We start from the raw sequence: 15,297 nt of genomic DNA, 5'->3' as shown, positions 1-15,297 counted from the left end.
AAAACAAAATTCAATATTGACGTAAAATTATACATAGTGAAAAAAGCAAAATTTATGAGTTCTTAAAGTTTTTGGAGACATTACACGTAACAGTATAAATTGCAAACGATCCCCGGATTTTTTTTAAACATGTTTACGTACAATACTTAATTGGGTACAATTTGAAGTCTTGAATCTACCGTTACACCAATGCTGTAGGACTACTCACTTCCAAGAAGACGTTCTCACAAATTTTGTTTTAGATGAATCCACGAAAGTGAATGTTAAATTTTCTATGCATTTGTGGGGTAGAAGATAATTAAAGTCCAGTTGGGGAAATTCTAGTAACATGGAGCCATTTACGATTCTGACCATTAACCAATGAACGGAAGCAGGCCATCCACGATGATTCTATCATCTTCTACGCTCCACCACATTAATTGGTTAAGCGCGGACTGGATTCGTACAAGAGTATTATGGTCCAATGCCTTTTAGTCAATTGGAAAATGCAAACTTTAATAGCTTCGCTTCTCAGTTTGTGGTCTTTCTTGAAAGGAAATAGCAGAAATAAAATGAATAACGCGTCAATTCTTGACTTGGGACCAGGTGAGAAGTTTTTTGGTGCAACCTTTTTCTTTCCACATAATATACGCTTACACGAATAAAGGCCCCTCACGAGGTGAGACAGTTAAGAGGATAATTAAAATACTTGAACAAGTCTTCAGTCTTCTCTTCTTTAACCATTTAGGAAGTGTTTGATTCAAATTCTGGAATCAAAATTGAGATTGGAATTGCAGAGCTCATTATGAGTATACATCTTGGTTATTTTCCCTTACTTGTCTGGTTAAGGAGTGGAATGAAATTCATTCTATTTAAGAGCTAATTTTTTTGAAATTCAAGCTATAAGTAAGAAATGATGAAGAAGAAAATGTAACACTTTCATTTCCATAGTGGTCTACCAAACAATATATATATATATATATATATACACATATATATATATATATGTATAGACTCACACACACTCTCATACCCATTTACCAAACACCTGCTTTATTTTCATATGGAAGTTGCCCAAATTATAAAGATATTTATCTTCGCATGGAGTAATGTCCATATTCCATTCCATCATTGGTGGAAGATTCAGATGTTCAAACATCGATTATGGCCAAATATAGATTTGCTTGTGATACCGATTACCTTACAAAACAATCAGCTGCAAAAGATTTTTAAAAACAAAGGTATAGAAGAGTTAATTTAACACAAAAAAAAGTAAATTGGAAAAGAGTGTTCGTATATGATAATTAATATCTGGTCTTGAATTACTTGTATTTCGGTCCTTTCCTTTTACTTGCAGGGGAAAATTTATGCCTTGCATTTGGACTTGGTCACCGATGGGGTCTTTTTCCAAGTAATAATAAAGTTATGGAGTATTCTAAACAGCAATTTGTCCCAAGTCATTTGAGTGAAAGTCATTTGACGTTACAATAACCATCTTGAGTCTTGAGCAAGACTAGTGGTTCTGCACTGAAGGATGATATCGTGAAGAAGACCAATTTGGTACGCGAACCAAACATTGATGATTAGTAGTGCATTTTTCGCTTTATATGATTCCGTGAGTTGGGCTTGAGCACAATCATATACAGGGGTAAATGTAATTTGGTCAACCGAAGGGCTCATTTGGTCATTTAACCAAAAGATAAACGTGATTAACCCACTTGTACCGTAGACTAAATCCATACAAGAGTTTCCAGTCAACTGCCTTCCTTTCATGTATAAGTCTAGGGGCTTAGACTAGAGTAGTTCTTGGCAAAAACTTGTGTTTCGACACAATGGCCCATGGAGGCTTAGGACACTTGCTCTTCTTTTTTTTATTTTTGTATAGAGATTTTCAAACACATAATAATTTTACCTTGGCTTGGAGTAGTATCCCTTTCATCATTCCTGGAAAATTGTTATACTCAAAATTCAATTTTGCCACATAGAACGCTAGAATATGATTGCTTGTCATATCAATTGCTCAAAAGTTGAAGAATACATAAAAAAAAAAAAAAGCGTAATATAGAGATTTTCCATAAATTCACCAAATTGAGAAACAGATTTTCCATAAATCTAAAAGAAGAAAAGAATTTAAACTAGCAAACATATCAAAATTGAGCCTAGTTGAACAAATGAGGATCTTCAATTTGTCAAAACCTTGTCACTTCCTCGTGGAAACATTTTAACTCAACCCCAAGTATATGCCTATATAACTCCTGCCCAATGTCACAATGTATGCTTGTGTTTTATTTACCTTTTGTTTGGCATTCCTCAAGTTTTATTTGCCTCTATAAGCAATGCAGAGAACTTATTTTCTTTTCGTTGGAGCTTTAGCCTTGCACTTTATCGCAACTAGCATAATTGTAGCCAGCAACCAAAACAACACTGTTGATCTGAATGCTCTTCTTGCCTTCAAAGCCGCCATTTTCGATCCTCAAAGGATCATTCCAACCAACTGGTCCACTTCTACCTCTGTTTGCAACTGGATTGGAATCACTTGTAATGCTCGTCATCACAGAGTCGCAGCCATTGACCTTTCTTACATGGGAATTGCGGGAACGATACCTCCACAATTGGGAAATCTTTCTTTTCTCGTCAGGTTGAATGTTAGGAATAACAGCTTTCATGGACATCTTCCAACCGAGCTATCTCGTCTGCGCCGATTGAAGTACATCAACTTGGAAGGTAATAACTTTGAGGGAGAACTTCCTTCATGGTTGGGAGCTTTAACTGCAATCCGATACTTATCCTTCCGATATAACGGATTTTCAGGTTCATTATCAGGCAGGCTCTCTAATTTCACAAAGTTAGAGGTCATTGGGTTGGGTTTCAACTTCTTTACGGGAAACCTTTCAGAAGAATTCAGGGCTCTACCAAAATTGAGAGTTTTGGAAATTGAATCTAACCAACTTGTAGGCCCTCTGCCACAGGCTCTGTTTAACCTCTCCTCATTGCAATTTATTGGCTTTACGAGTAATAGCTTATCGGGTTACCTTCCAGCACATATCTGTGATTATCTACCACAACTCCAAGGGCTTTACTTATCATGGAATTACTTCGAAGGTGAAATTCCATCAGACATCGGAGAATGCTCAGGACTCCAAGTTTTATCCTTGTCATACAACAAATTCCGAGGATATATAACAAAAGACTTTTGGAATCTAACCACGCTTACAGTTTCATATTTGGGTGGGAACGACCTGACAGGTAAGCTGCCAACTTCACTTTGTTCTTGTATATGTTTGAAATACTTTTGGTAGAGATACTTGCACTAAAAAAATTGGGAAAATTTTTAAAAAAAAAAAAAAAAAGACCCTCATGCGGTGGTAATGTGCCATCTAACTGCCATGCGGCTTCAAATATTACATTTAACTTCTTTCTACTTTAGATGAAATTCATTCAAATTAATCATTTTTCTTTGCAAAAAAGACAACTCTACCCTAACGTACATAATGTCAATTCATCCTTCTTTCTTGTTTTATTTCATACTTGAAAGTATGTTTAGTTTTGGCCGCATCCTGTACGTTATCTTTATTCATTTCAAACTGAATTGTTTGATTTTTCTTATTTCTTAACTTGCTTCCTTATTTTGTCAAAAAGGAAAAATAATCTTCTTTACTCAATAAAAATTTCTAAATTTTGTAGCTATAATCGGCAATTGTCATCCATGACTAATTGATGTAAGTTTATTGCATGAATTATGAATTTTCATTAGGTTTTGAGACTAAATTTATAATTCACATGAAACATTTACATAAAAAAGAATGCTGTTGGCAGAGGCTAATTACTTTAGAAATATTGGGGAATACTTCCTTTAATTAATTTTCTTGTCATGTCATGATTTATTGGCAGGTGAAATTCCAAAAGTCATTGACAATCTCTATAATTTGGAGACACTAGACATAAGGAGTGCCAATATGACAGGTAAAAAGCTTCAAACGTTTTGAAATAAGATCTATTTTATTATTGCATTATCAGAAGAGTTTTCTCTAAGATTTACTTTATTATTTCATCTTACCTTACGTTCTTAGATGGAAGACATCATCATATTCAAAGTACTTGTGCCAGTGGAAATATTTGTACGTCCCACCAATTATTTCATTAGCATCGACTATTACAATTCTTGAAGTTCAAAAAACAGGAAAAAAGAAAGTACATAAATACAACAAGCCAACACATAATTCAAGTTAAATGAAAATATTTATTATCATATGCTAAGTAACATGGATTAACTTTACCCAAAAAAAAAAAACATGGATTTACTTGAACTCGTCTTTATCATTCTGTATCAAAAACTTGCATCCACTATGTGTCTGTCTTCTCATTACTTCCCTATCTCAACAAATTGTTTCAAGTCAAATGACTCATTTTTTTCTTACCAATTTGATTTGTCAGGTATAATACCTCTAGAGGTTGGTAATCTTAGCAAGTTGGAAGTACTAAACTTGGGGTTGAATAGGTTGAGAGGTCCCATCCCGCTGAAACTTTTCAATAGTTCAACTGTACGAGTTATTTCTCTCGCGGAGAATGATTTATCAGGCGAACTTCCATCAACTATAGGTGCTTCCTTACCCAATCTTGAGGAACTCTTCCTTGGGGGAAATGAATTCACTGGAATTATACTAACATCTATCTCAAATGCTTCTAGGCTCAGAATACTAGACCTTGGTATGAACCATTTTACTGGTGCAATTCCTCATTCTCTTGGAAACATGAGATTACTGGAAAAGTTAAGTTTATGGCAAAATGATTTTTCTGAGGACTCGCTACCCAAAGAGTTGAGCTTCATCATATCCCTGTCAAATTGCAAACATTTAAGAAGGTTGTGGATAGATGAGAATCCTGTGAATGGCTTCCTTCCAAAGTCTATAGGAAATCTTTCTAGCTCACTCGAATCCTTTCATGCAGGTAGTTGTGGAATCATAAGTGAAATTCCAAGTTCGATTGGTAATTTGAGCAACTTAGTAGAACTGTTCTTTGAAAACAATAGTTTGACAGGGTTAATTCCAACTCCAATCAAATGGTTCTTGAAGCTTCAGAGGATAGATCTAAGCAACAATCAAATACTAGGTGCTATTCCAAGTGAATTTTGTAATTTGCTGAACTTAGGAGAATTAAGACTTGGACAAAATATGCTCTCTGGTGTGGTGCCTTCTTGTTTAGGAAACATTACAAGACTCAGATATGTTTATCTCAATTCTAACAATTTAAGTTCTATGATACCAACAAGCTTTTGGAGCCTCAGATATATTTTGGAGCTAGACATGTCAGGAAATTATTTGACAGGTTCTTTGCCTGCTGAAATTGGAAACTTGAAGGCATTAGTCTATTTGAACCTTTCAAATAATCAATACTTGGGTAGGATACCCAGCACTATTGGAGCACTACAGGATTTGCAAGAACTCTCCTTGGAACGTAACAAGCTACAAGGTTGGATACCAGATTCCATGAAGAATATGTTGCAGTTACGGCATTTGGATCTATCTTTTAACAATCTGGAAGGTGAAATTCCCAACTCATTACAGATACTGCCAGATCTCCAATACTTTAATGTGTCTTACAACAGATTGAGAGGACCAATTCCTCATGGAGGGCCGTTCGCAAATTTCACGAACCTATCTTTTCTCTCAAATGAAGCATTGTGTGGTGCTCCTTGGCTCCAACCTTGTGCAAGTACATTTGAGCATGAATCAAGGACAAAAAGGATAGTCATGATTGTTCTGTTGACATCAGGATCTGTCATATTAGCCTTGGTGATTTCAATTTTTTTGATGCGGTCAAAGTTGAGAAAGAAAACTCTAGCTCCGACTCATCTCTAAATATTTTTTTTTTATTGTATACATAACGAAGCAGCCCATTTAGTTGCAAATTTCACGGGGTTAATAGATGCACAAATGGGCTTTTAGGTTCAATTTGTTTGGACAATCGAATTGAACCAATTCATATACATGGGCTTAAAATCACAAAACCGTTTATCTGGGCCATTCCATCCCCAATGGAATAGCCGAAAAAGGGCTGCTATGTAGCTCAAATTTAAACTTAATCGAGTGATTTATCAACTCGATGATGGGCAAAGATGGTGGCTGTTCTCCGCTCAATCTTGACTTTGTTTAGAGCTCCACTTGGTTTTTCAAAAAAGAAAAAAAAAAACTCCACTTGGAACCAAAATGTACTAAATAAAAGAATTTTCACTTATATTTTATTTTTCTGTTTTGGGCCTAATTTGCTAATTGCCATGCTTGGACCACCATTTTTTTTGGCTTCACATATTCGAGAAGGTATCTCTGTTTATGCCCCAATAATTGGGCCTTGTCTCAATTGGTCTGGTCACTCAACTTTGTGAACTGTAAAGTGGGAATCAATTAATTTATTTTTGACAGACGCACATTTGATAGATAACTTGCACATTGAGATACATATAATATAATAAATAGTTCATTCAATACCACTCTCTACGTAGTGGCTTTCTCTCTCTAGTTTGAGATTCTCTCCCCAAGGTGGGAGCTTTTCAAAATTCCAAAACTTCAAACTTTCAAAAAAACAATTGCGCTCTAAAATTTCAGCAAACAACACCATCACCACTGTGAGATCCAAGAACACTGATCCTCAGGCTTTTACATCAGAATCATCGTGAGGAAAACTCTAGGCTCCGTCTGGAATACTTTTCTCCCAGAGACTAGTATACAGAGGGACTAGTTGGAGCTTCTCCAGAAAACCCAAGAAACAGAGGAGTTGTATAACCAGAAACAATACAGATGACCATCTCGTTGCGGCTAGTTGCAGGATATGCAGGTCCGAAAGCAGGGAAGAAATAAAGGCTACTAAATAGGCGGTAAACATTCTAGTTTACAGCTATGACCCATAACCTGGTGTTGTTCTCATGAGCTAGGATGTCCTTAAACCGTTAACCTTGATAGCTTCGGTGTTTCTTTCAGTCTTTGCTCTTTTCTTCTTTTATTCGCTTTTTATAAGCTTTTTCTTTGTCAGCTTGTGTTTTTTTTGTTAGTTGTGGGGAAGTGCCCTATATGAACTGAAGTTTACTTTGTGTTAATTTGTCTTGCTGTCCTAGTTTTATTAGTTTAGGTGTGTTTGGATCTGTGACTTTTGTCTGTGATTACGGAAGAATTCCCTAAGTATTCGAACGACAAGCAATGGAGGACGACCTGGCAGAAATAGTTCAAAGATTTGCGTTGTCATTGTCAGAAATGCAGGGGGCTGTATTAGATGCAAAGGATGCTGATTGTGGAATACTGGAATGCCAGAATAGTTTGATTGGACGAATTAAGGGGGAAAAAGTAGCAAATTTTACAGGAGTAAAGAAGTTTGTGACAGCGGCATGGGGGTATCCAAAGGAGCTGAGGATAACAGAACTGGGACCAAATTTGTTCCAGTTTCTTATCTCGAGAGTGGAAGAAAGGGAAAAAATCCTAAATGGAGGTCCGTGGATCATGGATAATCAGATCCTGGTTCTTAGACCATGGAGAGCAGGGATTGAAGAAGATGAAGAAGCTTTTAACTTAGCTCCATTATGGGTACAGGTATGGAATTTGCCGATACACTGGATTGCCAAGGAAGTGGGAAGGAAAATTGGGAGTATATTTGCAGAAGTAAAGGAGGTAATCATACCACAAGGGGGAGGAAAAAAAGGGAAACATTTGAAACTGTGGGTTACAGTGGACTTAAGCCAACCCCTGCCTAGAGGAACAGCTGTGAAACTAGAGGGGGGATATAAATGGTTACAGTTTAAATATGAAAGAAGCCCAGACTTTTGCTACCATTGTGGATTGATTGGTCATAGTGAGAGAAGCTGCAAGACACAAATTATAATAAGTAGAGGACAGAGTGAGAACCAATATGGCCCTTGGATGAGAGCAGGGGGAGGGAAACTGTCGCCCCAAAAGGAAACTACTCACTCTCACAGTAAGGGTAATGATAAACAACATTGGTTCTATAGGAATGGAGAACTCATCCCTAAGTTTCAAAGCCCCCCAGAACCACAGAAGGAACTTATAGGGGAGTATAGGGCAGTGGGTAACAGGGGACATGGAAAAGAAGGAGACAGGAATGTAGAACCTACCACATCACGGGTGCTTCCAGAGTGGAACAGTGGTAAAGAAGATGGAGAAAAGCAGATGATGGGGAAAGGTCAATTGAGTTGGGAGCAGGAAGAGGATGAAGGGAGGATAACGGATTCTGTTGACAATCAAATGGAACAAAGGATGAACACTCCATTAATGCAGAAGCCAGTGAATGCAGTGATGCAGGAGATAACAAAAGAAGGATCTAACACTGACTTGCTAGTGGGGAACAAAAATAAAGATACAGAACACATGCAAGTAGATTCAGGCACAAAAGAGGCAGGTGAGGAACTGAAATCAAAAGGAACAGGGAGGAACAGACGAGGAATCAAAATGCAATACAGACAAAAACAACCTTTGAGGGATATCACAGCACAACAGAATGAACCTCAAGAACTGGGAAAAAGGAAATTTCAGTTAAGGGATGAAGAAATGGAAGAGTACTCAGAACAGGAACAGACAGGTAAGAAGTTAAGATGTGAAAATGCAAATAACCAGAGTGGATCACAAGGGGAAGGGATGGGGATCAGCCTTAACTGGTCCCCCAGTGGTCCATGAAGATAATGGTGTGGAATTGTCAAGGAGCAGGGAGCCCCTTGACAGTTCCCCAACTGAGGGAGTTTAAAAAGCTCCTCTCCCCTAACATGATCATGATGAGTGAAACGAAAAATAAGGAAACTATGATGCTTAAACTTAAAAAAAAAATGGGCATGGAGAACTGCTATATAGTGGATGCAGTCAATAAGGCTGGCGGAATGGCATTATTTTGGACTGATGCGGTTCATATAAAGGAACTTCAGCATACTGAATTCACCATTGAAGCTTTGATAGAAGATGATGAAACAAGAGTGAATTGGAGGATAATAGCAATCTACGCCAGCTGTGATAGACAGGTGAGGAAACAACAATGGACCATGTTAACTGAAAGGAAAAGACTATGGGGTGAGAAAGTGATGATTATAGGAGACTTCAATGATATAAGGTGTAAGGAGGAAAAATGGGGTGGAAGGAACAGGGAAGAATGGACTTTTAGAGATTTCAGAGAATTCATCAACAGGAACAATTTGGTGGATATAGGATTTGAAGGAGTCCCATGGACATGGAGGAATAGCTGGGATGAAGAAGTGGAAATAAAAGAAAGACTAGACAGAGGCTTATGCTCCCCTGAGTGGCTCGAGGTGTTCCACAATGCAAAATGCACACATGTTGAAAATTGGGCATCAGACCATAGTATTCTACTGCTAGACACATGCCCAGCAAATAAAAGGAGGAAAAAAAGATTCTTTTTTGATAAAAGATGGGTGCAATATGAAGATGGATACCAGGTAGTCAAAGAGGCCTGGAAAACTCAATGTGAAGGATCCAGAATGTTTAAGGTTACAAAGAAAATCACAAATTGCAGGATATGTCTTTTGAAATGGCACAAAAACAAGATTGGTAATACCAAAAAAAAGATAGATGAGATCAAATGCAAGTTAGAAGGAAAAAGGGGGCAGGAGAGGAAGCTGGCCAAAGAGGAAGTGAGGTCTTTGAAAAAACAATTGAAAGAGGCATACCAGGAAGAAGAAAAATTCTGGAGTCAAAAGGCAAGATTGCAATGGCTGAGGGAGGGGGACAAGAATTCTAAATACTTTCATGCAGTTGTTAATGGAAGAAGAAGAGCAAATAGAATGAACCAATTGCAGAAAGAGGATGGGAGCTGGACAGATTCGGAGGAAGCAGTGGGACAGGAAATAGCCAAATACTATAGACAGTTATTCACTGCATCAAAGACACCAACAAGAAAGAATAGCATTCAGGAGATACTTGAGGGGATTCCAACAAAAATCACAGATCAAATGAACAGAATCCTTGTCAGACCTGTGGACGAACATGAAATTAGGACAGCTGTGTTTTCAATGAATCCCAATAAAGCTCCGGGCAATGATGGAATGTCACCCCTTTTTTACCAGACTTATTGGGAAATCATTAAAAATGACATTGTTGAGGCAATTCAAGCTTTTTTTCATTCAGGTCACATGCTCAAATCCATAAACCATACTCTGGTGTCTCTGATTCCCAAAATTCCCATTCCTACTGGATTAATGCATTATAGGCCTATTAGTTTGTGTTCTGTTTTATACAAAATCATCTCAAAAATCCTAGTCAATCGTCTTAAACCTGTGTTAGACATGTGCATAAGCAAAAACCAATCAGCTTTTGTGGCAGTCAGACAAATTCTTGATAATGTTATCCTAGCTCATGAGTTTCTTCACAATCTGAAAAATAAAAAGAAAGGGCATATGGGATGCATGGCTGTAAAATTGGATATGTCTAAAGCCTATGATAGGGTCGAATGGGATTACTTGAGAGCTATGATGAGAAAAATGGGCTTCTGTGAAATCTGGATAAAGTGGATAATGAAATGCATTACTACTGTGTCTTACTCTTTCAGTGTTAATGGAGAAGCAAGAGAGTTCGTAAAGCCAGAAAGAGGGCTAAGGCAAGGTGACCCTCTGTCACCTTACCTGTTCCTAATTTGCTCAGAAGGATTCTCAAGTCTGCTAAGGAAAGCAGAGGCAACTCAAAAAATGAAAGGCATGAAGATCAGCAAATATGGACCTGCACTAACTCATCTTTTTTTTGCAGATGATTCACTGATATTGAGCAAAGCAGGTCAACAGGAGGCCAATGAATTGAAGACAATTCTAGAAAAGTACGAGGCAGCTTCAGGCCAGCTTATCAACCTGGAGAAATCCTCAGTTTTTTTCAGCAAAAATACTGATCAGAAAACAAAGGATTCAATAAAAATGGAGCTGGGAAAGATCCAGGCAGTGAGTCAAGGGAAATATCTTGGGCTGCCTATGATCATCACAAGGACCAAAGATCAAATATTTGGCTTCATAAAGGACAAGATCAGAAAGAAAATGGACCACTGGAAGACAAAATTGCTAAGCACTGCTGGGAAAGAAACCTTGATGAAAGCAGTGACAATGGCTACTCCTACGTATGCAATGTCCTGTTATAAACTCCCTAGGAAGCTTTGTAAGGAAATTAGCTCCATGATGGCAAGATGTTGGTGGGGACAAAAAGAACTGAAGGACAAGCAACATTGGATAGCATGGGACAAATTCACCAGAAGCAAGGCAGAGGGTGGGATGGGATTCAAGGATATTCAAATGTTCAATAAAGCTTTGCTAGCAAAACAGGTATGGAGAATAATGACACAACCAAATCTTTTGGTAAGTAAAGTATTGAAGGAGAAATACTTCCCAGGAGGGTCAGTGTTAGAAGGAAAAGTGCCAAAGAATGCATCCTGGATTTGGCAAAGTCTTATGAGTGCTAGAGAGGTGATCAAAGATGGCTGTCAAAAGAAAGTGGGAAACGGAAAAGGCACTAACATCTGGGATGACAAATGGATCAACAATGGTAGAGATGGAAGGATAAGGACACAGAAACCAGAGGGCAGTGAATTGAAAAAAGTCTCACAACTCATGGTCCAACACAGGTGGAACATAAATCTGATTTACAAGGTTTTTCACAAGGAAGATGCAGAACACATTTTGAGCATTCCAATAAGCTGGTCTGACCAAGAAGATAGAATGATATGGAAGCACAACAACAATGGTCAATACACAGTGGCAAATGGATACAAAATCCTGCAACAAAAAGAAAGGGACAAAAAGGCAAAACGAAGCAGAGAGGAAGGATGCAGTTATCAACAATCAAACAAGGAACTGTGGGAAGCTCTATGGAAGATGCCTATCAAACACAAAATGAAAATATTTGTGTGGAAATGCATCAACAATGGACTTCCAGTCAAGGCTCAGATTTTCAACAGAACAAGAAAAGGAGATCCAATATGCTGTGGGTGTGGAGAGAATATGGAGACTATCGAGCATGTACTATTGCAGTGTAAGAAAGCAAAAGAAATATGGAAATTTGCACTGGTACAATGGGATGGACTTCAAGACCAAACTGGATGCTTCAAACAGTGGTGGAATATGATGATGAATGCAAGAGCTAGGAACGAAGGGGATGAGCACATAGCCTTAACAGTTAATGTGCTATGGCAGATTTGGAAAGCTAGAAATGCAAGAGTTTTCAACTCACTGCAAAAGGAGCCTTTTAAAGTAAGTGAAAAGGCAACTACGGAATGGAAGGAGTACCTGGATGCAGTTCAACACAATCCGAGGAGGAGCACAGTAGAAACAAGAAGGCAACAGGAAAGTGGACAAGGGGAACAAGCAGACATTGAGGCGGTAACTCTGAAGATTGCAATTCAACATCAGAAGGGAAACAGTTCCTTTGGCATTGGCATCACAGCCTTGAATGCTGCAAACCAAGGAATAGCAGCCTGGTCACTAAGAGAGAGATCATCAGGGAACAAAGATCAAGACCTGGCAGAGGCAGTGAGATTATGCATGGTCAAGGCAGCAAGGAAAGAATGGAGGAAAATCAACATCAGGCTTGAAAACAAAAACATGATGGTACAGTTCCAAAAAAGGAAAGCATGTAATACAGCATTAGATGTCATCTTGGAGGACGTCAAGCAAATGTCATTATGGTTTCGAATGTGCTCTTTTGGAAGATTGCATGATGACAATGATAGCTTATGCTATAGTTTGAGCAAAATTGCTCTGTTGAATTTTTGTGATTTGGAGTGGAATTATGCCACTTTGTAGTGCTAAATGCACTCTTGTAAAGATAGGAGCCTTTGCTCCAAAAGTGTAAAGCTTTCTCAAGTTATAAAATTCTATCGTTTCGGAAAAAAAAAAAAAAAAAGAGATACATATAATATAATAGAGAAAATATGTATTCCAAATTCCAACCACAAGGATCAGTTAAAAGTTGTCAATGTGGTTCTATACTCACGAAAATAACCTTGAGAGGCAATATGTGCCAAATATGAACCTTAAGGTACTAAGTTGGGGCAATCCCAAGGGGAAGGCCATGATTACAAATTGGCTAAATTTCTAATAATGCATCCAATGCTTCTAACTTACAAGAAATCTCTAACAAAAATGAAGAGTAAATTTACCAAGGTTAATGAATTTGGATTGCCAGAAAACTAGCTATAAGTTGATGCCTCTTTAGCTGAAGCAGAATGTAGAACCGAATGTGATCCATCACCAAAACGTGAACCAAATTAAACTTGGCATGAACATTTGACATACAATTCTTGGATAATTACACGGATTAATTGCTTTACAGTTAAAATTACGAACGTTTGATAATGCATCAATGTACAAAAACTTCCTCAAAGTGATTGCGTGTCAGGTCTTATCTTTCAGCTGCTAAAGAGAACTATTATAAAGTAGAGAGCCATATTGTACATGCACCAGTTACTGTGCTAAGTGAACCTGTAACTTGGGAATCTTAATGATGTCCTCTTATTTCAACTTTAACCTTAACTAGTTTCAAGGAAACTTGCAATCTCAATCTTTAACCCTTGCCTTTTGGGAAGAAAAATGCAGGAAACTTCACCAGAGCATGAAGATTGGAGATGAAGAAGTATGCAGGAGCCAAGAAGACTGCCGATCTTCTACTAGTGAAACTTGAAATGTAAACTTTTACATCTGGGAGCTTAGCCAAGAAGTTGCTTAGGCCAAGTCATTATGGAGTTCATCACTCATGCTAGGGGATATTGGACGGTTTAATTCCCGCAGAAAGAGTTAGCTCAAGTTAGTGCCTTCTTTATATTTATGTGGCCATTAGTGACAAATGTGTTAAACTCAACCCACACTCTTATGCGACTGTATATTAATATGCGTGATTTCTAAATTGTCAAACGGATAAATATTCTCAATCAATCTTTCATTTTCTTTTCTGCCTAATCTTTAGTGCTTCGTTGATTCAATCAGATCAGCATGTAAATACTACGAGATTGCATTTACTTATTTGCCAAGCTACTAATCCCCCAAAAAGGCAACAACCAAAATACTACTTAGAAAAATTAATTCATTATTTTTAACTAATATTAGAAAAAGAAACGAAAAAGAAAAGCATAACCATAGACCATGAACCACTAAGAAAGGTGGTGGAACAGCTTTCCACTTCCGGAGTGATACCCACCCTCCGAGTACCGAACGCAGCATTAGGCCAAAACAAATTTGAGTCCTGCACACATCGAAATGCATATACGGCATTATGCGTTCGTATCCCTATGAGATTTTTTTATTATTACACCGGTTTCCTCTAAGGTTTGCAAAGTTACACTGACCTTCCCTGGTAGCAATTTGGGTCCAATTACTTACATCACGTGGTGTGAAATTACTACTATACCCAAAGACATTACATTATGTCTTATTTGAAGACTAATATTTGACAAATGAGTAATTAGGGCATAAATTAATTAATTCCAATTGATTAACAAAAATAACTGTGGTGAAGTCCATAATCAGAAACTATAACTACAATTACAAAAATAGCTCCATTTTGTGATTGATATCAGTAACAAGAGCAACGAATCAGTCCTATACAATATGAGAAGAAGGTATCTTGTAGAAGAAAGAAAACTAAGGACAAAGATGGAGAAAATAAAAGCTGAACATGAGGGGAATTTCTATTAAAACTTGTGAGGCTGTGATAGTAGCAAAGTGATTTAGTGGTTTTGAAGGAGAAAGAAGGGAGTAAAAAAGCAAAATCTCAAATTGACAATCATAGCAATATAGGTAATCAATTCCTTGTTATCTCTGTCTAATACATGTTAGTTGCATATCACGAAATTTTCAGAGTTGATCATCATAAATTAAACCCTGCATGTGAGAACAATTAACTTAGTTCGCTGATAAACTACAAAGCATGACAAAAGAAACCTCTTCTCCTTTTATTAATTCTTTCTAGCTTTTATTAGTTTTCATTATTTTACTAATACAACTTGTATAGCTACAAAAGGGGCATTTATGAGAACTATTTTTCATTTTAATCCTCAAAATACCTTTTTAAGTGTACTTTTCTGATTTAAACTGATTTTGTTACAAAACACTTAACCTTAGGCGAGGTTAGTGTAATTTTACAAATCTCAGAGAAAGTAAGTGAAGTAGTCAGAAACTTCAAAGGAGGTTGCTGAAATTATCCCTATCTTAAATCTACTTGTCTGTGCTTTCCATCCAAACAAAGAGAAGAATAGCCGAAGAGAAAATGATGAAGCGGTCTAACTTCCCAGCCACTCATTTTATTTATCTTACCATTTTGAGTAAGTTAGAGCGTTTACACCTTA

The 15,297-nt window shown here is 37.4% G+C and overlaps 2 protein-coding genes across 2 annotated transcripts; both read left to right on the top strand.

Moving 5' to 3' along the window:
- The first annotated feature begins 2,315 nt into the window (after positions 1-2,315).
- On the top strand, positions 2,316-3,278 carry LOC113752483 (receptor-like protein 35). Its single transcript, XM_027296594.1, has one exon. It carries the CDS (start codon positions 2,316-2,318, stop codon positions 3,276-3,278), a length of 963 nt encoding a protein of 320 aa, XP_027152395.1.
- Positions 3,279-4,688: 1,410 nt separating this feature from the next.
- Positions 4,689-5,837, top strand: LOC113752482 (LRR receptor-like serine/threonine-protein kinase RCH1). Its single transcript, XM_027296593.1, has one exon. The coding sequence runs from the start codon at positions 4,689-4,691 to the stop codon at positions 5,835-5,837; it is 1,149 nt and encodes a 382-aa protein (XP_027152394.1).
- The last annotated feature ends 9,460 nt before the right edge of the window (positions 5,838-15,297 follow it).

This window comes from Coffea eugenioides, chromosome 11 (genome assembly GCF_003713205.1).
Source record: "Coffea eugenioides isolate CCC68of chromosome 11, Ceug_1.0, whole genome shotgun sequence".
NCBI lineage: Eukaryota > Viridiplantae > Streptophyta > Magnoliopsida > Gentianales > Rubiaceae > Coffea > Coffea eugenioides.
This window is presented reverse-complemented; position numbering and strand designations above follow the sequence as displayed.

Bases quoted from the DNA above. Each gene is read 5' to 3' on its own strand.
- LOC113752483 (XM_027296594.1), top strand. From the start codon at position 2,316: ATGCAGAGAACTTATTTTCTTTTCGTTGGAGCTTTAGCCTTGCACTTT.
- LOC113752482 (XM_027296593.1), top strand. From the start codon at position 4,689: ATGAACCATTTTACTGGTGCAATTCCTCATTCTCTTGGAAACATGAGA.